Here is a 25,237-nt window from a genome sequence, read left to right as displayed (position 1 = left end):
CACAGACATGCTGGAAGGTTATTTGGCTCCTGTCTAATTCGGCCCTTGAACATATACATGCAAGATAGGGACCTTAAATTGTAAGCTCCTCAGGGCCAGGGACTGATGTAAAGCGCTGCGTAAATTGTTGGTGCTATACAAATACCTGTAATAAATTTAAAAAATGCCCCTTTATGTTCCAACTACTCCACTCACTATCTTAAAGTGAAACGTAACCCTCAATTGTGATGGTGCATCTCACGAAGGGTGAGACATACAAGTACCTTAATTTTTTATATAAACTCTATATTACCATAACCTGGTTTTGTGGAGGATTTTTTAGTTCCTTTAAGTCCATGTGAATCAGTGAGCTACCAAGGCTATCCAGCAGATGCAAAAACTGTGCTGAACTCATACAGTTCACTCAATTTAACTTGATTTGAGTGCTAGGCAAACTGCTGCAAGAATTCTATCTTTTTGCCTACTGCATAGCTCCAAACTTTAAGGGTCCATTCACACCATCTGCATTAGAGCTGTGCTGTGCTGGCCCTTGTTTCCAATTTGCCTTGTCACGAATGGTGCCCATTTATACCACCACGTTGCGGTAGGAACACGGTGGTGTGTGCTGGAAAAAAAAATAAGACATGCCCTGTTTTTCAACGCAGTGCAATGCGACGCAGTACAACCACCTCACACCCCGCTATAAAATTAAAATTTTTTATGAAGTACTAACAAAAAAAACAAAAACAAAAAAAGAACACAGTGTGATGCACTGTAATCAGCGATTCAGCACTGTGCCAGGGCACCGAACATCAGACGCTGTGCGATTAGCTGAATTTGACTGGTCAGCGTAATAGAGATTTTTAGTTCTAACATACTTTTTTACATCAGTCTTTCTGCATGTGAATATTCTAAAGGGCTTACTAAAAACGAGATGACGCGGGGATCTTTACACACACACACACACACAATAGGTTGGACTTGATGGACATGTGTCTTTATTCAATCTCAAATACTATGTAACTATGCCCATACACCTTACGATTATTGTACGATAATCGTATGAAATCGCGCTTTCGTCCGATAATCGCAAGGTGTATGGGCAGTGTACGGGCAGTGTACGGGCAGTGTACGGGCAGTGTACAGCCGCAAATACTGTACAATCGTACGACTTTTGACTTTCAAGCATGTTTGAAAACTTTGGCCGATCGTACGATTATTGCAAGGTTAGTGGCGTTTCCGTACGTCAAAAATCGTACAATCTACACTGCTAATGCGCAAATGAAAATATGTGCGGTTGATTACCGCAATTCGTCCAGGTGCTTTTCTTTAATTACGGCTAATTGAACCATGCGATAATCGGGGCATAATGGGGCCGCCGTACGACAATCAAACGGTTCAATCATTAGACGAAAAGTGTTGTCCGATAATCGTAAGGTGTATGGCCACCTTTAATGTGAAGTGCTAAATAGATGTTTCACAATCACCAGCAGGTGCATTCCAGGATGACGAGATTACATAGAAAAGAGAGTATGGATGGACTGGTGCACTCACAATACCTGGTTAAGGCCTCATTCACACTAGAAACGGCTGTCAGGTACAGCTCCGTGCTGTGTGCACAGCAGTATCGGGCAGCTTCTGGGAAGGACAGGTGCTGCGTGTGATTAGTATGCAGCCCCTGTCCTTCTCTATGGGAGTACACGGCTGTACGCCGCCCTACGCTCACCTGGCCTGCACATCCGTACGTACGCGTGCAGGTGTCCGTACTCGTACGCTGACAGGATGGATCTGCCGGGCCTTTTCTCGTGTGAATGAGGCCTAAAAATAAAACCAGTCTAGTACTACTATAGCAAACTCAGCAGCTAGACCAAACTGTATTTATCACAAGCTTTCAGTTTCGATTTTGACCTAAAATAGGCATTCTGAGTTTTTCTGGTGCATAAGCCATTTACCGATTTTAAACAGAACGCTAACATCTAGTTTTCTAATAAACAACAAAGTACTAACTAGTTTATACAAACATTCATTCATTTACATTTCACCTATTTGTATACAATAGTAAAGCTCTACATTACTGTATGCATTTCAACGTTTATATAAAATAATGCATGCACTAATCTTTAGCACTGTAGTAAAAGATTGTGCATAGCAAGCAGAAACGTTTGCAAATTATTTGTATTGTTCCGCAGCATAGTGCCGCATTCCAAGCACACATTTGGAGGCACACACTTAAAAAATATTCATAAACACATTGCACTGATGCATAATGATACAGGAAAAGTATATTCTCTTACCAAGAGCGAATTCGAGCTTCGGGTCAGCTAAAGTTCTCTGGATCCCTGTAGATACAGAATCAAGATAAATAGCAATTAAAAATAAAACCTTACTAAAGCAGAATTTAATTAGCAACTCTGGATAATTCTTATCATATAAGCATTACTAAGTCTTGCTCTGACCATTCATGTTACAGGAAAAAGCACATTCTTTTCTGTTAGACAGGAAAGGTGGGTGGTGCATTGTGGTCAATTTTAGAGTACAAACCTGAGCTCAGGCTACAATAAAAGGACATAAACATCATAAAACAGACTATGTGCACATTTAGAACATAATCATACATTTGCTTTACCATCTGGATATAAAGTACTGGCAGATTCTAAGAAAACACTACTGTGCAAACTGAAACAACAAAAAAGGGTAACAGGATCATTTTGATTCTGTCAAATAATAATAATAGTAGTAATAATAATAATGATGATGATAATAGTTTTCATTAAGCAAAATATCTAGTGCCAGAATAATCTGCAGTGCTTTTCAATTCACTTTAGAGCCCATTCACATTAGCCACCCCTAAAACACTGTGTTTTAGCAGACGGGCTAGTGCATTGTGGCAGCTCCAGCAATACGCGTTGCATCACACACTGCCAGAGCTGTCACTGTTTACATTTTTTTTCTTTTTTTTTACTTTATTGGTAGTGTACAGTGTGTACACTGAATTCAGGTCCCTGCACAGCAGCATGGAGCACTGCGCTGCTGTGCAGTGACCTGTAGTGGCATTCATTGCGTTGCCAAAAAATGCGGCATGCTTGCATTTTATCGCCGCACCCATCACACCAGTGTTGTCATGTGAATGGGACACACAGAAAACCTTTATTTCTATGTGTCCTTACGGTGACCTGCATTGATCCGGTGCAGTAAAACGCACCGCAGTATGTGTGAACAGGCCCTTAAAGTAAACATGTGAATCTAAAACAAGCACGCACCCAGTGAAGTTAGAGAAATCCAAACTGTAAGACGCTTTAATGTGCGTTTGCAAAGCGCACAAAAAAATGCAAAATGCACAAGCTGTGCCGTTAACATTAGTGGCACCGCAAACACGGCCAAGAAGAATCACATTTCCTTTGTGTTTGTGTGTGTTAAAACTTGCACAAACGCGAAGGAAAAAATGAGGAACGCATGTTGCATATTTTGCTATATGCACTACATTTCCGCATTTGTCATGAGTTCAGGATCCCACTGAAGTTAGTAGGGATGCGCAGCAATTGCGGAAAAGAAATGCGCACAAATGTGCATCAACACAGGCAAATGTGGCGAGCGTTCGCTCTACGCTCAGGTGTTAATGGGACCTTGAAGGCAAGTTTGCCCTGACAGCTCCCATATTTTATCAATCCTGGTTCCCTTTAAAACATGTCTGGGCAAACCATTTCTTGCAGGTAGTGGGGAAATGTTAGCCCCGCTGTTAGGTTTTACTATCTATGGTACTGTTGGGGTGCATTCACATCAAATTCAGAAGGTACTTGCAAGTCAACAGAGGGTTCATCGACTTGCAATTGTACCTTTCGACTTCCTTTTGATCCGTTGCATTCCATCATGGTTTTTTGGGGGGGTTTTTTAAATGGATAGTAACGCAATGGATGTGAATGAGGCCTTAAAAACTATTTCTTCTCACTTAATGCAACACAGACAAAAATAAAAATGCTTTAGTAAAATATGAAAAGGATAGAACCCCTGAAAGCTTTTATTGCTTTGACCCTGTTGCAGACCCACTTCCTGTTAAAATCGGCGGCACCAGAACAGAGCATCAGAGAACAGTAAAAAGTGGTTCTAATTGCTGCTGGCACCACATATCATAACGAGAACAACAATAATTGAAATGGCTTTTTAACCTGTCCAATCAATCACTCTACCTTCACCCACACCCCCCATGCTGCTGAGACCAGTCAACTGGTGGATATATCCTGTGTGGCAGTGCGTGGCAATGCCACTGTGTTATCTCCATTCCTGTGTCCAGAATTTGAGTGGCCAGCGCATGCTGATGGCACAGGTGTGCACAGCCTTTAAAATAAAGGTGTTGGGAAGGGGTCAAGACTCCACCTGGGAGACAGGAAGGCTCCACCCAGGAGTCAGAGTGGAGTCTAGTGCAGCAGGGTTCTGCGGATTGAGAAAACCCCAGAGTGCAGGTGAGCACACGACTGAGGCTGTCTGGAGGAACAGACTGTGGCCTGAGGCCGGAGCAGCGGTGCTGCAAATGTAAAGCCAGGAAGCTAGATAGGCAGGTGCTGCCATGAGATGCAAAAGAACCCCTGCGAGGGTAATTGTTCTGTTTTGTGAACTTCCATTTAATAGAAGGGGCTAAGGAAGCCCTTGAATGAAGATTACAGCGAGTGGATGCATCCTTTATGCGCTACTATTTGGAGCTAATCCCCACGCCTGCTACAAAAATATGAAATTGTTGCTTATTCTGGCTAAAAAACAGGTGGATTGGATACCTGTTATGGATTTGAATATGCTCCAGGCCCAATCTAGGTGGAACACAATAAATCTACTGGAGTACCTGGGAATAACATGCCATTCATGAGAAAGAAAAAACACAGTATTCAGTAAGCATATATTTAATGCATATTATCTGTCAGTGAATATCTGCGATTGTAAAGTAAATGCAATCCTTTTAAGCCTCATCTTTATTGCAGCTTGCATTATACAGTGCCTGTTTTGAAATCTAGAAAGAAGCTAGACGCAAAGATTCTTTATTTTTATGTGCAGTTTCCCAACCACTATGCAAATCAGCTCTTAATACACAGGATGAAGGCCACTATTAATGGAAAGCCACAGTGTGTTCTCAGTACATTCATACCTTATCTGCCAATGTGAGATAAACTCACTTTCAGCTACATATACTGCAGATGTGAACTGACATTTTTCAGCTAGCCTGTTGACAATCTCATATCCGTGTGTGCGTGTAAACTGTGCTAGTCAGCTGCTATCAGGGGGAACTGGTGATCAAGCAGGCTCTAAGATGATCTGTTCTGATCACTATTGATGCCCCTTGGTAAGCTGGTGTCAGCAGCATTTTCTCTACTGCTCTTTCCCATGTCCAGTCACATACACCTGGAAACTCAGAAGTGGCAGTTTATAAATTTCAGGGATTAAAATGTTTGCCTTTTGGGCAGTAGTATTGTAATTGCATGAGAAGATAATCTTGCATGTTACATGACCAGCCTTAAAACACCTGACCATAACATCAAGTAAAATGTACTGAAATAGCTAAATAATTGAAATAATGGGATGTCCAATAAGCTCATATACAGCAAGTGTGATGGTCAGGTGTGCACACATTTTTGGTTATACAGTGTTATATAGTGTATTTTTAAGTAAAGACATAGAGGGGAATTCATCAAAACTGGAGCAGTCACAATCTGGAGCAGCTGTGCATGGCAACCAATCAGCATCAACCTTTCATTTCCAAAGCATACCTGAACAGACTGAAGAGAAGCTGATTGGTTGGCATAGGCAACTGCTCCAGATTTTGTCTGCTCCAGTTTTGATCAATTCCCCCCACACTGTACTTTACATAGGGGTCTACTCAGTAAGCTGCCGTAGGCAGCCGAGTGAATGACCGACCTAAAGCGAAGTGAGCCGAAAGCTGTTCGGCTATTCACTTCAGGCTGGTACGGCTGATTTCAGCCTTATATCGGCTGAAATCAGCCGTACATCAGGTGGCTTCGGGTCGGCCGAACGTGCAGAAGGAGTTCGACTAAGCCGAACCTCCAGCAGGCTACTCGCTGCTGGTCGGTCTATTCTTACAGATGCCGAACAGCAGTGAGTGAATAGCCGAATGCCGCTGAGCGGCATTCGGCTCGGCTGTTCTGCTCGGTCCCTCTGTGGTACCGAGCAGAACAGAAAAATATACCGTCTCGGCTGGGACCGTATAACATCCGGGTGCTACTCACCTGGATGGGATGACGCGAACGTCGGCCTGGAGAGTGGACGGCGTGTGCAGACGGCGGGCGGCGTTGATTTAAAGTGAGTCTGTAAACCCGCGAAGCGGCGTGTCAATCAGCATGGGGGTGGGGGGCTCCCCCGCCACACAGCACCACATATAATTAAAGGAATCAGGAGAGGGTCTCAGTCGAGAGCCCAGCTGAGGCTCCAAAGTCGAGCCACACGGACCATGTGGCAGTGCATTTAGTACCAGTATCATGTTCAATGCATTGTTTTAGACATGATGACTCATGGGTCATTAGACCACCGGAGCGGAATATAGGAGAGAAGCTGCGGGAACCAGTCTAGCAGCCAGACAGGATGGGGGTCGGGTGAGTATATATTTCTAATTTTAGACCTTTGACCAAAACGAGCACTTAACCCTTGCAGTGCGAGGGTAGTTAATTTGTAATTTGCACTGAGTAGTTCTTTAATGCATCATTGCCTAGCGAATCACTGCCCTGAAAAAGTAATGCATTCCATTATAGCCAGATTTCACACACCTTACATGTACAGTGAGTGCTTCCTGATTTCTGAACGGTGTAACTCCCTTTCTCTTTGCTTAATATATTGCCAATCAAGCTCAAATTTACAAGACCGGTTTGAATGCGATTGTTGGCTGTGAAATATTTCTGATCACTCAGACTTTGTTATGTTGAGGCTGTCTGTGAGACACAGCAAGGATCTTCCAGTGAGTGTCCCAGATAGCAAGTAATTGAGCTGCAAGTTTGAAAATGACTTGCTAAACTATTGCAGACTTGCCAAGCTTCACAATTTTGTTGCACAATTACACCAAGTCTGCATTGCAAGTCTCCAGACCAGCGAGCTTGCAGAGCTCTTACTAAGACCTGCAGGACTCTTGCTGTAGACTTGCCAAGCAAATTTGCTACAAATTCAAAAAGTGTCAACTAGAACTTCTGCTGCATGTGCTCTGCAAGTCTACAACTTGCCAGGAATATGTGCAGCAAGTTAACAAAAATTAAAATTTCACCCTGCCACAAGTTTGTAGCAAGTTATCCTTGCTACCTGGGCAGCTGCGTGAAATGACAGTGGGCTCTGCCAGCTGTGCCCTCCCCCGTCCGTTCCTCCAGTCAGTGCTGGAGGATCAGAGAGGGGAGGGGGGGGGAATCCCTCTGGGAGCTGTGACTGACAGTCACCGCTCTCTGCAAGGAGATGATCGGGAAGTGAGCGTGCGAAGGTATGCGTTCGCGCACTTCCCGATCTATTGAGCGAACGTGTGACAGTTTTATTGTCACACCCCCGTCTCGAACTATGAGGATGAGTGATTTTCACTCACCTCATAGTTCTCCTTTAATCAGATCCTAGAGCTACTCACTCTGCTCTCTGTGTGACTCACTTCCTTCCACAGACTGCAGTTGTTTCTGTACACATTTCCCTGCTCTTCCCCTATATCAATTAAAGTGACACTAAACTCAGGAGATAAACCTAAAAATCCATAAGTGCCCTAACTATTAACAAAAATGTATCTTATTTGTGTATCACTCAGCTGTAGATCCTCAAATCATCTCTGAATTGGTGCTGACACTGTCCTTCCTTCTGGAGGCTGGCTTATTTTGTTTACCATGGTTCCTGTGTGTTTTGTAAAGTAGCCACCGATCCAGACATTCCAACTCTCCCGGACGTTCCTGGAGTCTCCCGCTATTAGATACTGGGAGAGAGAAACATTTTCTCCCAGATAGGTTTACTCTGCTCGATCTACTTGAATGCATTTTTAAGATTTAACTCTACCAACATACAAGTGCAATGATTGACTGGTGCATACAATGTAGAGCAGGTAACATTCATCTTTGGCTGTAATGTTAACTCCCAGCAAATAGCAATGTATGCTGCTATATGAGCTTCTCTACTATAAGACACAGTGCAGAAGAGAAGGATTCCTAATGTAGAGAAATTAAATTAAAAAAGAGATGCATAGAAAACATTCACATGGGTGTTCATGTTTTGCAGGTTCCGCTCAGCCCACACTGTCAATGTTCTTCCAATGGGGAACTAGGGAAGAAGTTGAAGGGACTGGAATAACACGGGTAGAATGTTAAATAAAACCTGTGACCGGTCCCTGTGACAAACACGAAAGATAGATCAGTACACCTTTTTCTTACCTGGTGGTTTATGGGGAAGTGGGTGCCTTGCAGGCATCCAGAACACCTACCAATCTCCCCATTTTCACTTTCATGTGATCTGGGCTTTAGTCTTTGCACTGGTGCCTGTAAGGCTATTAAACTAAAGCCAGGAATATAACATGCAAATTCCGGGATTTACAATTTCTAGCTAGAACATAAAAAACAATGCTTTCTATTACAGACACTGAATCTGCTTTCTCAGCAGCCAAAGAAAATGGACAAGTACAAAGTGCTTTGGCATGTATCTAGTGTTCAGAAGGAGCAGGGATCCAAGGGGAGAGGAGCTTGCCTCCGGCTCCAATCTTTTCTTGAGAGGCAGATTTTTTTTAATACTTTATTTCCTGAGATTGGAAAGCCGAGTTTACTGTTCAACTGTATGTTTTCCACCAAGTCGAGGAAACTAGAGCCTTTGATTTACATATGTTTATTCCACCTCATGATTGATGTGTCACCGCTTTTCATTACATACGCTACGGCAATTTATCAAACCTGAACAATGTGAATTTACCTCCTACTGTATGTACTGCAAACAAGGAATGTTAGCCTTTGCAATGACTAATCAGTTTGTAACATTTTTCCCTGTATAACAACATGATGAGCTGAATGTTCAGAAATGGAATTTCTTGTTAAAGGATAAGTTCACATTTTATTTCAAGCCTGGAAAGCATTGCAATTGTGATCACTCCATCACAGCTGCAAAGCTCAGGCTTCTGCACACTCTACACCAGGCAGAGCTCGTACTGAGGTACGGAGTGTCAGTTAGGAGAGATGGGGAAAGGATGGCTGGACTTTAAACTGCATTAAAGTAACTTGTACGGCATCCAGCCATCCTCGCTCTAGGTAGAGCTGCCCATACTCCCGCATCTACCTAGAGCGGGTCCTTCCCCCATTTTCCCTTAACTGAAACTCTGTACCTCCATAGGAGCTCTGCCTGGGAGAGAATAGGAAGTGTTCTACATCACATCCTGCTCATTCATGATTGTGGAGATAGTAAACATGCTATCTCCACAAGTTATGAATGAACAGAAACACTCAGTATAGAGGATTCCTGTTCATTCATAACAGGGGCTGCAGAGTAAGAGATTTAGGACTATGTGTCCTCAATCTCTTTTTCTATTTTAAAAGGGCGATATCAGGGATCTGTTTAGATCCCTAATATTTCCCAGAGCCCCCGACAGTAAAGTTAAAAAATTTAAAATATTTATTAACATAAATATAAAAATAAAAAATAATATAAAAATTAAATATTGAAAAACATTTTTAAAAGATTAGAAAAAAAAATATTTTGGTTTCAGCCTGACAATCTTTTTATTTTCGGTTTCAGTTAAAAAACGTCATTTCGGTGCACCTCTACTTAAAAGTAGGCAATACCTTGAGGCACCCCAATCTAAAATGTAGCCCCTCCAAAATCCATAGCAGACCCTTATTTTATCAAAGATAGGGGTCTGGTATAGATTTTAAGGAGGAACCCCCTTCACATCAGTCACTCTTTCAAATCAGGATTTCTCTTCACATTTGGCGCCCCCCATATCAGGATATAGAGAAGAGACTTGTTGCACTCTTTACCGGATACCCGAACGACAGGGGAGGGTGCTTATAGTGACTACGGATGGCATCGCTAGTTACATGGATCATTTGAAGAGATGTCACCAGCACACCAAAAATCCTTTCAGGATAACCATGTGTTCATTTAATAAGAACCATGTCAAGTAAAAACAAGCGCTTTCGGGGCCACGCAGGGTGCCTTCATCAGGCTTAACATTGACGATCAAGCAGGAAGCAAGAAGCCAGTCCAGGATGCCATGGCACACTGGTTGAGAAAGGCCGATTTAGCTCAGTAACCAAGCTTTTATTATCACAGGGCCTAAGGAGACCCAGTAAAACACCTAAAGAGGAGGTATCACTTGCTGCCTGCAATGTACATACAAAATATTTATATGTATAGTTACCCGACAATAAAAAAAATATTGTCCTGACCTTAAAACATGGCAGTAAATATGTACAGTACCACTGTACATTCCAGTTAAAATGGAGCTCCAAAACAGCTGAATACACAGTTAAAAACACAAACCTGAATTGTTTTACTGTAACTGTATCCTGCCATTTCAGTGAACCAGGCACCCCTTTTATACTGCACAGCCATCTCAGTAACATGACTTTTCCCTACTGCAGTTAAAACCCCAAATTCCAGGTATTCTTATTTCATCTAACTCATCTATTGACAAGCTCTTTGAAAAATAAAAGGCAGCTGCAACACTCATGCCCTCTCCAGTAAAGCCTCTGCAGACTTTATGTCCTGTAATCCATCAATGGACCTTTTCTCGGTTGAATGATGCTCACTCTCATATGGGTAGGGAAAGGGGAATGGAGAAGTGTCAAGGACACACTGCTTTTGGGTCATCAAGGAGCCCTGGGCACATTGGAGACTACTGCAGGAAACAGGGAGTGTGTTCTCTGCAGCATTTAGGACCCACCCCACACTATAGGAAAAAGAGGATGAAGAAGACCTATGATATTATGTATCCGGATCGAAAAAACATGGAAAAAAAGGTATGTTTAAAGATATAAAAAGGCTGGGGGGTGGGAGGGTGTGGAAAGAAGACCTATGCTCCCTGACACCATCTAGTGGCTATAATGAGCAGTCATAGCTGCTTAGTGTGCAAATGATTTATAATTCACCTCTTTGGGTTCCAGCATACTGACTGCAATTGACTTGCTCAGTTAAATAAATAACTTCTAGTTTCGGCAGCAGCTAGAGAGAGAGAGGGAGCATTGTGGGAGTGGGTGCTCAGTTAAATAAAACTACTGAACACCAATGCTGGAGATTATTATTATTATGCTGGGGGTTATCATTGTGCTGTGGATTAATTATTGTGCTGAGGGTCATTGCCTTCCCGGACACTTGCAGAGGGTTATTGATGGGGGTTCTTATTGCTGGCTCTGACAAGTGCTGGGGATTATATTTGCTGACCCTGACATTTTCCCTGGAGGTTATCACTCCTGGCCTTGACATATTTTGGGGGTTATTGCTGTTTTTTTTTTTATTGCTGACCCTGACATTTGTTGGGGGTTAGGGTTGGGGTTTATCATTTCTAGCCCTGACACTTTTTTTTTAGAGGTTTTCATTGTTGGCCCTGACATTTGTTGGGGGTTAGGGTTGGGGTTTATCATTTCTAGCCCTGACACTTTTTTTTTAGAGGTTTTCATTGTTGGCCCTGACATTTGTTGGGGGTTAGTGCTGGGATTTATCATTTCTAGCCCTGACACATTTTTTTTTTAGAGGTTTTCATTTTTGGCCCTGACATTTGTTGGGGGTTAGGGCTGGGGGTTTATCATTGTTGGTCCTGGCACAGGCTGGGGGTTGGTGCTGACCCTGACCATCGGCAGTGATTTCAGCCAAGAGTGTAGATTTGTTCAAGAAACGTTTGGACAATTTCTTGAGGGACCGTAATATCCAGGGATACTAGTATCCCTAAGAATGAGATGATGCGTGGACCTATATGGGTTGGACTTGATGGACGTATGTCTTTATTCAACCCCAAATACTATGTAACATGCTTGGGGTTATCATTGCTGGCACAGATCCTAATGCTAGGAGTTATTATTGCTGCTATTGACACCAACAGTGGGGCTTATTTTACTCCCACAAACTGTTATGTACTCCCCGCTCCATGCTTGCTCCCTACAATCTCAATACAAATTAGTAAACTAAATGTGAGATTGTAGTCTATCATCACAAGAATGAGCTTAAAGCGGTGGCTACTTTACAACACACAGGGACCATGGGGAACAAAAGTAGCCACCCACCAGAAGGAAGGACAGTGACAGTGTTTTTTTTTTTATTGTTATGAAACAAACTTACAGGTAATATGCAACGTTACATTAGAAGAAGGAGAAGAACAGTGTTGGCACTAATTCAGAGATGATGTGAAGAGCTACAGCCGAGTGATACACAAATAAGATACATTTTTGTAAATAGTTGGGGTACTTGAATCCAATTTTAGGCTGTAACTTTTGAATTTAGTGTCACTAGGTTTAGTGCAGTGTACTATGGGGAAGGTTACATGTTTAAGTTCAATGTAACTGTAATGGTACGTTTTGGGGCTTGTGTTAGGGGGAGGCTTAGTGAGAGGGTTGGCCCAAGGATTAGGTTAGTGGTCAGGGTGGGTATTGGGGTAATTTTATTTTTTGACTGTATTCTTGATGCTAAAACCCAACATACAGTACCACAAATTAACCCAAAGACAAAAGCACAGGCAGTTGTTACTGGATGCCCCATATTTTCCTACTAGATGCTACAGGTGAAACTCGAATAATTAGAATATCGTGCAAAGTTCATTTATTTCACTAATGCAACTTAAAAGGTGAAACTAATATATGAGATAGACTCATTACATGCACAGCAAGATAATTCAAGCTGTGATTTGTCATAATTGTGATGATTATGGCTTACAGCTCATGAAAACCCCAAGAACCCCAAATCCACAAACTCAAAAAAGTAGATTATTACATGCAATCAATAAAACAAGGATTGTACATAGAACAATATCGGACCTCTGAAAAGTACAAGCATGCATATGTATCAGTACTTGGTTTGGGCCCCTTTTGCAGCACTTAATGCAATTACTTTTGCACGATATTCTAATTATTCGAGTTTCACCTGTAATTATTCTGGAATGGCATCTCAAGCTTCGGGGTGCTGGTTATTACTACTTGCATCAGAATATGTGCTACTAGTTCTACACTTTGGGAAACAAGTGATGCAGCACTACAGCTTACCATGAGGACTGAGCATATCTAAAATGAGCTCCAAACTCATGATGATTTATTTTTCTTTCCGAGAGACAAACTCACAATGCAGCTCTTTTTTGTATAGTGTTAAAGTTTTCATGCTGAACATCATAGAAACAATATTAGGTTCAAATCCAACGTATTCACCAGCTGACTATACCTGGAGGCAATGAATGAAATCAGCACCTTGCATACACATTAGGGAGAGTTGACTTGAAGAACAGAGCTTCAAAATACCCCAAAGCACAAATATCTTATTCCAGATGGCAATCACACAACACCTCCAGATAAGTTGCGTGTGCTATAATAGTGCTGGACCCAGTGCCTCGATGCCTGTCTCTTGTTGCCAAAGTATGTTGCTATGGACACAGAATAAGACGGGACGAAGAACAAATTAAAACAAAAATGCGCAAAGCAAAGATACGGTAGATTCATGAAAAAAAAAAATGACTATCTTCATTTAGTCACACACAGGCTAGTCTAAAAACCACAGGTAGAACACATCCAGCAGGGTTGGTCTTTTCAGGACTGCTTAATTCTTAAGTGTTGTCAGCACCAGCTGGAGACAAAAAGTCATCCTGCAAAGCAGTAATGTCTTCACTTTGTATCACCGTGTCTCTGTTCAGGGTTACATTACTAATCAGGTTAGAAAAGGTCACAGAAATCAACTCTGCTCAGAGCTGTGACAAATGAGGTGTTCAGAACATATCCTAAGCTCTAGAGCACAGAAGCTGCATAATGCTGAGCATCTGGAATGTGGTAACCTAATGTAAAGGTTTATTGGATTACTTCCTACACCATCCTGCATATTACAAGGCAGATTCCTGTAAAATCCTGCTTGTTAAATAGGTCCCCAGGAATTGGATAATTCTACTCATTCTATCAACATCCACACAAAAAGGCAATACATAGGAAGATACAGATGCAAGTTTTTAGAGTTCATCCTTGTATGTGTTGATCTAGAAAACGGCAGAATAACATCCTGGTGTTATAAGCATTATTTGGGTAATTGTACTAACAATGAAGGTTACTACATATAGGCATAATTATGAAAGATGAAAAAAAAAGTATAAGCACGGGAAGTTTCTATTTGTGGGTTGGATGTGTTGATCCAAAAGAATCAACAAACCTGAAATGATACAGTCATCATAAAGCTGCCTACAATACAATGGAATGCATTTTCTAGTATTGTAAACCATAGTGTCTTGATGTAGGATCTTCATGTTATAGCTATTGCGGTGTTCATATTCCAACAACACCCATGTTTAGGATGTAGCTAATATTGGTGATAGAATAATACTGTGTAGGCACAGCAGGTCAAACTTTATAGCATTAAAAACAGACCCTAGTGCAGGAGACTGAAACATCAACTATAAGGGGGTAACATGAAAACTCTATGCATGCAGTCATTCTGTCTCACACAAGCCCAATGCAAAAAGCTTTGATACAATGATAAAGATCTTTATTTTCAAACATATGGCTAATGTTTTGAATGGATTTCACTCAACTGAAAATAACAATCCTTTAAAAAAAATTAAGATGCTTATCCTGGTGCGTTATTTGTAAGTGAGCTATAGCATGGGGGTGTATTCATAAATATTTTCACACTAGATTCACACTTTTACCCACAATTCACACATTTACCCTACTGTATCCCATAAGAAAACATAAATCGTAGGTGAAAGTTTATAACAGGCATTTGTAATAGTGCCAACAATTTGCATAGCGCAAATCAGTTCATCACATCTGTCCCTGCCCTAAGTAAGGTAGTTGTGTGAATCCTGTGTGAAAACATTTATAAGCAGACTTAGGCAAGATCCCTACATCCTGAAAGCAGTGCTCTGGTCCCATTCTGTCCACCTGTACTGTAGTCTGTAATAGTAAAGACAATAAGCACAAAGCTAACCAAGTAACCATTGTTACATGGTTAGTCAGGTTGAAAAAAGTCCATCGAGTTTAACCTATAAAACACCAGGAAGATTTTATTTTTAACATCAACCTTGATCATTTCGGCTCCAACTAAATCAACCTCTAAATGGCACTAGCAACAAAGTGCAGGGTTAAAAAGATCACAGAGTGTCATGAGGAACACTGGCTGGCTGTGGCTATGGTAAGTACACATTGCGGTACACTGCTGTGCCGATGCTGGGCTTTCCGCACCTGTCACCGATGAGCAGCGTGCAGTCGCTGTCACTTTAATGACTGCGGTGTGAAGGGTTAAATGGCTGCCTTTGACACATGCAGCTCTTCACGCTAATAAAGGTCTTGCACTTACTTGCACATTGTGGCAGCCCGGCATCGTCCCTTTCGGCCGGGGATATGAGGTCCTGGGCCGTCTCAGAAGTCCGTTCGTCCTGCACCTCCATGATGAGTGCTGGGAGCTCCTATGACTCCTATAGCCCGGGTGAATGGCACTGGCCGAGCTGGGCTGGGTGGCTTTGAGAGGACTGGTCGTAGCCCTGCACTGGGCTATGGTGCAGGAATCAGTAACACACACCTTCAGCCACCTAGAGAGGGAAGGGGCAGGAGGCAGAGAGCGGCACAAGTGACGCCGTGCTGAATGTACACCATTCTACATGGATGTCCCCCGTCTGGCAGAGCACACCTTCATCACCTCTCCACCATCAATCCCCCTGTTGCTTTTCGATCAGTCTACTGCAAAGTGCAAGCTTCCCGGAGCAATTAACGCCTGGGAAAACTAGGTGGCGGAATGATCAAACCGATCGGTGAAATCCTTCCCTCGTGCTGCGGCAGCGATGTGACAATGGGAGCAGAGGGACCGAGCGAGCTGAACGTGTTCATCATCTCTTCTATTCCAGCTGTCCTTTATGCTAAGCTTCCCATTTATCCGTGACACAATGCCACTCATCACAATGTGCACGCTGATCCATCCTCAGCAGGCAACAGGTTGGATGTGGGAGCTGCTGACCTCATTACTGTCTGATGCTGATACAAAACCTAATTGTTTCTTCATTGACCTTCTAGGTAGAAGCTACAAGCCTGAGCTGGGAGACTTCAAATGGTCAAGGACTTGCTGTTTTTATTTGCAAGGAGTTGTGATAGAATGGTCTTTAAAGCCTCTGGAATGAGCTCAGGTTGACTAGGGCACAAATAAGAGGATGCTCTAGTACCAGCTACCCTTTAACTTAGGATATTTTGGAAAAAGAGTTAGGGTATTGCAGTATACATATATACAAATCCTCTGCTTCCTGTCATTTCTTCTTTTTTTTTAAAGCAGGACATTGTTTTAAAATCCTGAGCTTTTGAAGTGACTTTCTTTGCAGTGGCAGACTAGGTAAGGGTCCCATACACACAGGCGTCAAAAGGTGGCGCCCAGTGCACATTCCTGACAGTCTCCCAACACTGTTGCCTCATATGCTAAGGCAGAGAAGATCCAACCGATTCTATACTGGCAAATCGGTGTGATGCCAACTACAGGTCAGATTCTTCATCTTCTGGATGCGCCTCTGCGTCATGTGTGTGTATCTTCTCTATTGTTCAGAATCAGCGCCTCACGTGTTCATAGATTTTGTATCTGTTCAAATAATTCACAATAGCTTTCATGGGGACAGCACAGATCATGTAACACCAGCCTCTGAAAGAATCCATTAGAACAGAAACTGGGTGATTTTCCTGGTTCCCTCAGAGATTCTAAAGTTGCCATATGCAGAGGGTTATGGTTTTAAATGTATTTTTAAATAAATGATCATACCGTTGTGCGATGCTTTAGTCAAGCTTCTGCTTCAACTGCCTGCCTGCCATGAAGGCAGGGGACAGAGGTGTGGGGGGTGTTCAGGGCCGGATTTACCATTGGGCAGAGTAGGCACATGCCTACAGGCGCCCTCCAACGAGGGGCGCCATGCAGGTACCTACTCTGCCTAATTCCCAGTGTTGGGTCAAGATACAACACTAGCAATAGCAAGAAGATTCTGCACAAAATGCACCCTCCTGATTCAAGTCCAGCGGCACCTACAGAAACCACCGGTTTCTAGAGCACATCAACCTCAGAGCTGGAGGCTCCGATTCCCTGGTGCCTGACGTTTGGCCCACAGGTCCAAGTGACCAATCTGCACAGTGTGCGCAGCCCGCAGTGTTTTCAGCTGTGCTGGCCATATTGAGTGCTGTGATAGCCTCACCAGGGAGACAAAGCAAAACAAACAGTAGTGACTGTTTATAATGTCTTCTTTAAGGTGGAATTTTAACTAAAAATGAAAACAAGGGGGTCCGGCAGGCATTTTATTGTAGAAGAAACATGAGGGGGGGGGGGATCAATAAAGGCTCAGCTCCACTTTTCTGGTAGTATGGACCTTTTAAAATCCAAATTTAAAAAGCCCTCTAATAACATTTCAGTAGCTTTCCAACAGTTTACAGATCTGGTGTATAGAGATATGTCAATATCTGCGACCTTCAGGAAAGTGGTGCTTGAAATGATGACATGGATGGCACCATGTGGAAGTTAAACATAGAGTTCAGATGATCACAGGCACACACATATAGTTAAATATAGGAAGGTTTGAAGAAACTATATGTGTGTGCTCATGATCATCTGACCTCGGAGTGGCATATCTATGTGATGGAAGTGGTCATGAATTTGACAGCTTCCCTTTAATTGGTTGCTAGTACACCGGACTGCTGGCATCCTGCAATCTCCTAGATGGCAGCTGAATAGGGCCAGGGCTAAGTCGCCAGATGCTAAGATGCCTTTGGCTTCATAGCTGACACATTTATAGCAACCAAAGATCTGGCTATATGAGCGAAGCCTAATCGGAATGCAAAGGAACTAGTTCCCCATCAGGTCTGCTCTGCTGCTGATTGACAGCAGGCAGTGGACAGATTCCAAAGTCAATTGCAGGCTGGCTATGGCTATAGAATCCACCCACTACCTGCTGTCAATCTGTAGCAGAGCAGACCTGATGGGGAACTAGTAGCTCAGCATCACCATCAGGATCTGCCCATTTGTAGTGTCTTTGGCTATTGTGGGTGTTGAGGGCATTGTGCAGTCCTCTGGACATTTTGAAGGCCACATCTGGGGCCCTTTAAATTAAAAAAAAACCTGACCACCACTGTTCTAGTGCTTCTCTATTCTAGCAAACAAGACCCACAGCCTTCGTATTAGTCTCTCTCTTACTTGCCTAACCCACATACGTTTTTTCTTCAAAGGTGTCAAACATTCACATGACGGTAACTGTAAAGGCTGGCATCATTATCAAGATGTCCATTGAGCAGCAGAACATCAGAAAATTCAAGATATTGTCATACATACTGTGCAGTATGAAACCTATGTCAGGAGACTGACTGTATTTTCACATGGCACACTAGAGGAAGCCATGCAAACAGCAAGCACTGAGAAGTCGTATTCACCTTTATGACCATTAAAGCTGTTCATATTTAGGTTATTGTGTATGGACACTTTTAGTTTAATAAATGGCCTCAGATGTTTCATTGCTATTTGGGGCCCTGTAAAACACATCCACTCAGACAGAGGCACTAACTTTGTTGGGGCAGCCAAAGAACTATATATGTCTTCAAACATCATTACAAAGATGTAGAGAAATATCTGAGTGGTCTGGGCTGTACATGAATTTTGAACCTGCCTCACTCTTCTCACATGTGAGGGGCCTGGAACAGAATGATAGGTAGAATAATTCTTGATTTTATCTTCCTACAAGTAGGAACTTCAAAGCTCACTCATGAGAGTCTAAGAACCTTCATGGCAGCGGTCTAATCCATCATTATTTTAGACCACTAACTCCTGTTCGAAATGGTCTAGAGCAGTGTTCCCCAACCCCCGGTCCGCGGAATTATTTCAAACGTTGACCGGTCCGCGGCGATAAAAAGGTTGGGGAGCACTGGTCTAGAGGATCCTTTCTTACTCCAACAACTTTCCACAATCAGGAAATTTGAGTAGTCATTGCTCCTTCTGGAGACTTCAATACCAGAGACCTGTGTTTGTGCCAATGGAGACAAGGGAACAATCCTGCAAATACCCTTTGGGATAGATGGAGAAAGCAGTACATGTCCACTTTACAACCACACAATAAGTGGCAGGTTAGCAAGCCTAATCGAAAGGTCAGTGACGCTGTTCTAGTAAAGCACTGCCAGCAACAAAAAAAACAAATGGCCCTTGTTACCTAAACTTTTCCAAAAAAGGATGAGGAAGTCTGCAAGTTAAAGTTAAGGTTTTTGACAGAAAAGAAACCAAAGTTGTTCCTCAGTTATTTCCAAACTGATCTTTCTGTTGAGGACCTGAATACCAAATGGGGTGCGTCATGGCTTCAGCATAAATTATTATTTCTACTGACTTTATCTTGGACTACCCCTGGCCACACACTACCTTTGTATATTTAGAAGACTGTTTCAGCAGTGTTTAACCTCTATAAAGTTTCCATACTTCCCAATAGCCCTATCTACAGAAAAGATAACAGGTGCATCCTGGGAAGCTCAGACTCTATTTACAGGAGCACATGTGAATGAGAAACATTCCCAGGAGCCCAGCCACCTTCCTCGCACATGTTTAGTGTAGAGAAACACCCTGTTCCTTAATGGCAACATCGCTGGTGAGCTTTGGACTCGTTATTCCCACCAGCAGCTCTGTTTATTTGTTATATTATGTTATAATAATAAATATTATATATTGTGTGTTTTGAATGCATTTTATTTTCATTTACTCCCCAGTTTCACCCCACCCTATTGTTTTAATGAAAGTTCAAGGTTTGCATATACAGCCTGGTTTATTTGCAGGTAGGGCGGTTCATCTGCATGTCAAGTTGGACACAGCCACGGTAATATGTAACAATGACAGAACAAAACCCTTTTCATTGGACTCTGAAGCCCCCTCAACAAAGTGACTGGCTGGTAATGTAAAACTGAAAGTACCTAAGTTGCCTTGCAAAAATTCAAAACACTACTGTACTAGATTAAAACACACCCCTACTAGGGAACACATCCCTTCATTAGGTTTACTGCAGTGAGCTTCTGATGTTTGGTGTAAATACAAGGTCACTGCACCTCTAGAGCATTGAAGGGACTGCAGATTATCTTATTAGACCCCCTTATACTGATTATGAAATTATACATGGGAGTCCCTCTTGCTAGTGCCTTATTTTCAGCTACTGAACTGACATGGCATCTACACATACACTCAGCAAAAGGGGGTTGGACCCCCTTTTGCCTTCAAAACTGTGGCATAGATTTGTGGCATAGATTCAACAAGGTATGGGAAACATTCCTCAGAGAATTTGGTCCATATTGACATGATAGCATCACGGGCCCAAAGTGTGCCAAGAAAATATCCCCCACACCATTACACCACCACCAGCCTGAACCGTTGATACAAAGCAGTAGACATGTGCAGCGGCTAAAAATTTGTTTTGTTTCGTTTAGTTTCGGATTTTGTTTATTTCGTTATTTGGAATTCGGATCCTATATGTGTTTCGTTTCGGGAAAATTGACATTTCTGGTTGCTGTGCTCTAGTCTTTACTATTAAAGGGACATTGAAATCCTTTTCTTAATTTGTTTTTATCCATTTAAAATCCGAAACTCGAAATTTCCGATTCGGATGATTTCGGATATGTTATATTTCGGAAATTCGGATGCTCCGAATCTACGAATTTCCGAAATTTCGTCCGAATTTTCGGTTCGAAACGAAACGCACATGTCTACAAAGCAGGATGGATCCATGCTTTCATGTTGTTAATGCCAAATTCTGACCCTACCATCTGAATGTCGCAGCTGAAATCGAGACTCATCAGACCAAGCGTTTTTCCAATCTTCTAATGTCAAATTTTGGTGAGCCTGTGCGAATTGTAGCCTCCGTTTCCTGTTCTTCTGCTGCGGTGTGGTCTTCTGCTGCTGTAGCCCATCTGATTCAAGGTTCGACGTGCTGTGCCTTCGGAGATGTAACGAGTGGTTATTTTAGTTACTGTTGCCTTTCTGTCATCTCAAGCCAGTCTGCCATTCTGTTCAGACCTCTGACATCAACAAGGCATTTTCGTCCACACAATTGCTGCTCACTGGATATTTTCTCTTTTTCAGACCATTCTCTGTAAACCCTGTAAAGATGGTTGTGCGTGAAAATCCTAGTAGAGCAGCAGTTTTTAAAATACTAAGACCAGCCCATCTGGGAGCAACAACCATGCCATGTTCAAAGTAACTTAAATCCCCTTTCTTCCTCATTCTGATGCTCGGTTTGAACTTCAGCAAGTCGTCTTCACCTCATCTAGATGCCTAAATGCATTGAGTTGCTGTCATGTGATTAGCTGAGTGGTAATTTGTGTTACCAAGCAATTGAACAGGTGTACCTAATAAGGTGGCCAGTGGGTGTAAATGCCCACTGAATATGAATCTCCTCTTGCCTGAGAGAACAGAAACCATGATTTTTTGTCACCCCAGACTTTAGGTCCTAACCATATTTACATTGCCATTTTTTTTTTGCTTTTCCATCAAAAAACAGTAAATTATACGTTTTTGTTTTTTTTACTAAGATTAGAGTATACCTATTCGTCAACCACTTTCATAGAACATTTCACAAGTGCCTACTTTAACTGCAATGTCAATGTGTATATACACAGTGAATGAATTAACCTAATAGGCACATTTATAAAGCAATGAATGTGACTTTTACCATACATTCACTATGGTGAATCAATCACTACCATTTAAAACACAAGCATCAGGAAGATTCACCTGCAGTGTATGTTTGGTAAATAGGTCGGATACACTGCATTATAAATATACCCCTAAGTGAATGTATCAAATTTTGACAATGGTTGATTAAATCTCAAGGAAATATTTATCCATTCATTCTATCCTGTGCAAAAATACTGCTGGAATCCATTAGAGACACTAAGCATATTATCACTAAATGGACTCTTTATACATGAGTGCTTAATTATGCTACAACAACCGTATCCAATAAAAAAGGAGATATTTTAAAAATCTGCAGCATGAATTATGAGGATGGGCCATGAGAACAGGAGAATAGCAGATTCGCCAGATTTTTTTTCTGCTGCTGTCAAGTTTTTCTAATGACTAAAACTGGCTGCTTATAGTATTTTCTTACATGAATGCACAGAACATTTAGTCATTTTGACAGATTCACCTGTACTGGTGTTTGATACATGTACAGTAAAATACAATCAAAACTAATTTCCCATTTACTCTACATTAGCATACATATATCCTGTTTGCATTTTTTTGTCAGATATACTGGATCTGTCTTCAAATAGGAGAGCTCTACAGCCAATGAAATTTGCAGCCAAAACATTTTTTAGTTTTCAATATATTGGTTAAAATTTAGAACTGATGAGTTTTCACTTTACATCCTATCCTGGTGACAGCATTTGCATTGTGTCAGAAAGTGTGGATAAATCTCCAGCAGGGACATAGCAATTCAAATCTGGCAGAGGTTAGAAACCCTTGACTATGCTACTAAAGAAGTGTTTTTAAAACTGTCCCTGTCAGAGACATTTCCTTTCACTTTCTGCACTGGAAGTCAGGAAGAAATCTCCCCTGACAGAGCCACAGGGAGTGATAGGAATCCGACAGAGGTTCTAACTCCTTTCTACTCTCTTTCTCGTAATAGGTTTTGGTTGGAGTTTCACTTTTGTAAGACTGAAATATCTTGGAGCTAACCGAAGCTTTCAAGATAAAAACAACTTGTCTGAGATACTAAGATGGCCAAAGATCCTCTGAAACCATTGCTCCTTTCCGTTGTTAAATGTGTTTATGTATCTGTGCATGTATGCACATCACCACAATGAGCTAGTGCGAACGAAGCCTAGAGGCTTTGTTATTTGACAGCTACACCCTTCCTATGCAGCCCAGACATTTGTTATCAACCCTGATATCAGGCAGAAGACATGCCATCCACTATGGAGGTCTTTCATTTTGATAATTGGCTCCCATTTCTGCTATGACAGGAATATAATGCGAGGAAATCAGAGCACACACACCTATCCCTGACAGATGAGGCTACTATTATACCAACTTCAGAGTGGAGATTCTGAATCTTACAAATGTGCATTTCTGACTGGTTCTTTTTTAACATCTGCTTTATTTATCAGGCTCAGTGACAAATGAGATGGGCAAATGGGGAACTGAATGTTCTTAATTAAAAAATGCTGGGTCAAGTTTTTAACTACCTTTTAGGGGCCTATAAAAAAAAATCAAGAATGAGTTTACCCATTAATATCCCAATCAAAATACTGGAACAATTTAAATGTCAGCTCTCAGCCTTCCTTAATTTTTAGCAGACACATTTTTCAAAATATCCTTCTTCCACATTTGTTGACAACCTTCCTGAACACCTTGCATGTTGTAATAATTGTTGAGGAAGTAAGTGCAACAGGCTATTGAAAAACCTAAAAACCGTAAAGCAATCAGGCATGGACAGGTTTACTGTCCTATTATATAGTAAACTGTCAGACATGGTAGCCCTATACCTAACCTTGTTATTCAAAAGCATTAAATCAGGAGGCGCATTTGGCCAGGCAATGCTTTAAAGCCAACATTGTAATGATCCTGAAACCTGACAAGAATACAAGAAGTTCAGTATAGCAGCTTCTGGTGTTATACATTGGGTCTAGTATTTGTGGGCACAGAAACATTTGGTGCTAATTACATTTCTGAATGATAAATCCCAGAAAAAAAAAACATGATATTGAAAGTTACATTTTCACAGTGAAAAATAATATATTTTTTAATTTCAAAGGTTTAAAAAAAAGCTTAGAACTTAATTCCAGGATAGGATCTTGTTCAGATATGATCCACAGCTCCCCAAATATATACTAAGAAAAACCACTGTATTGATTTTACAATCGGACACTTATTTTCCTACAAAAATAGATTTTTGTTGTGGTGATGCAATTTATCTGTGCTGAATGCACTCCTGGTCCCCATGTGCAGTGGGAGGCTAAAGCTAGACAGCACATGTCACTTACCACCTGTTATTCTGATTAGAATGTAAACTGTATTTCCCATGAGCCCATGGGAAGCAAATGTCGAAAGGAGCGGCAATACCTGCAAGTGTTGGAGTTTTTCCAGTTCAGAATGCCGGGAATATGGCCATAGCAAAGGTGAATAAGTTATGCTTCAGCAGCTCTCTTTTTTAAAGGATAGAGTCAGTTTAAGATCTAATTTTAGATATGATTATCCACTGCACAGGGGGATAAAATGTCCTTTACAGCATCTACAAGTCTGTCATTATTTTAGTTTCTACTCAACAGACCATAGCCTGGGCACGGGACACTCCAACCCTAAAAGAGAAGAAAATATAACAAGCCCAAGAGTAACAAAAAATTGACAGCAATTGATCTATACGCCCATCAGAAATTTTAGAAACACGAGACTCGTTCAATAATTATTCCAAGAGAGCTGTGACATATCTGGTTGAAGTGGGTTGTTCCGCTTCCATTATCACAATTGCTTTTGGAGAGCCATGCCTATAAAATGATTAAGACCGCTTCCTCCATATTCCCCTATTTTTCCTTTGCTTTTTCCCTTATATATCCCTACGTATTTCTAGCATCAGCCTTATATAACCTACCTTTTTTTGTTCCCTAACTTTAATGTTTATACTTTTTTTAAATTGGTAAATGTCTCGGATCCATTGAATGTATGATCTTCAAATTTAGTTTGTTCCAGTCTTTGCAATCTCCTCCTGTGTGTTAGCACAGGTAGTTCATGTGATTTCCGTATGTACAATAATATCCAAATTGAACTCCTTTGTTCAATGCAAACACAAAGGTAGCAGACTGCATATTGTCATACAAAAACGTGAGAGGCACACAAATCGTTTGCATTGAACTTTTATTAGCTAAACTAGTACATGCTGATACTAGTAGTTTACAGAGAGTGAAATAAAATTGTGCCTGTAATAAGCCATTTAGTGGTGAAGAGTCTGTAATATTAGTAATGTGACCGCTCATGACCAGCAAGAAACCCTACTGCTGTGTTATGAAATGTTGGCACACTTGAGGCACAGACTTGAATCCACTCCTGTATGTATGGGTTGCTAAACCTTTGCCACAAAGCACCACCTCTGACAGTGGCCATGATTGCTAGCCCT

General features: G+C 41.7%; 1 protein-coding gene across 1 annotated transcript in view; it reads right to left on the bottom strand.

Annotated features, from left to right (window-relative positions):
* Nucleotides 1-15,542, bottom strand: part of LOC108794637 (type II inositol 3,4-bisphosphate 4-phosphatase-like) — a 125,714-nt gene extending 110,172 nt beyond the window's left edge. Inside the window, exons 1-2 of the mRNA XM_018565711.1 lie at nucleotides 15,445-15,542; nucleotides 2,274-2,318 (exon numbers count right to left, since the gene is read on the bottom strand). Coding sequence (XP_018421213.1) covers nucleotides 2,274-2,318; nucleotides 15,445-15,535 — 136 coding nt within the window. The 5' untranslated portion in view covers nucleotides 15,536-15,542. The remainder of the gene's footprint in view (nucleotides 1-2,273; nucleotides 2,319-15,444) is intronic.
* Nucleotides 15,543-25,237: the final 9,695 nt, after the last annotated feature.

This window comes from Nanorana parkeri, unplaced genomic scaffold, assembly GCF_000935625.1.
Source record: "Nanorana parkeri isolate BGI_ZX_2015 unplaced genomic scaffold, ASM93562v1 scaffold878, whole genome shotgun sequence".
NCBI lineage: Eukaryota > Metazoa > Chordata > Amphibia > Anura > Dicroglossidae > Nanorana > Nanorana parkeri.
The sequence above is the reverse complement of the archived record's forward strand: the minus strand, read 5'-3'. Positions and strand labels throughout refer to the sequence as shown.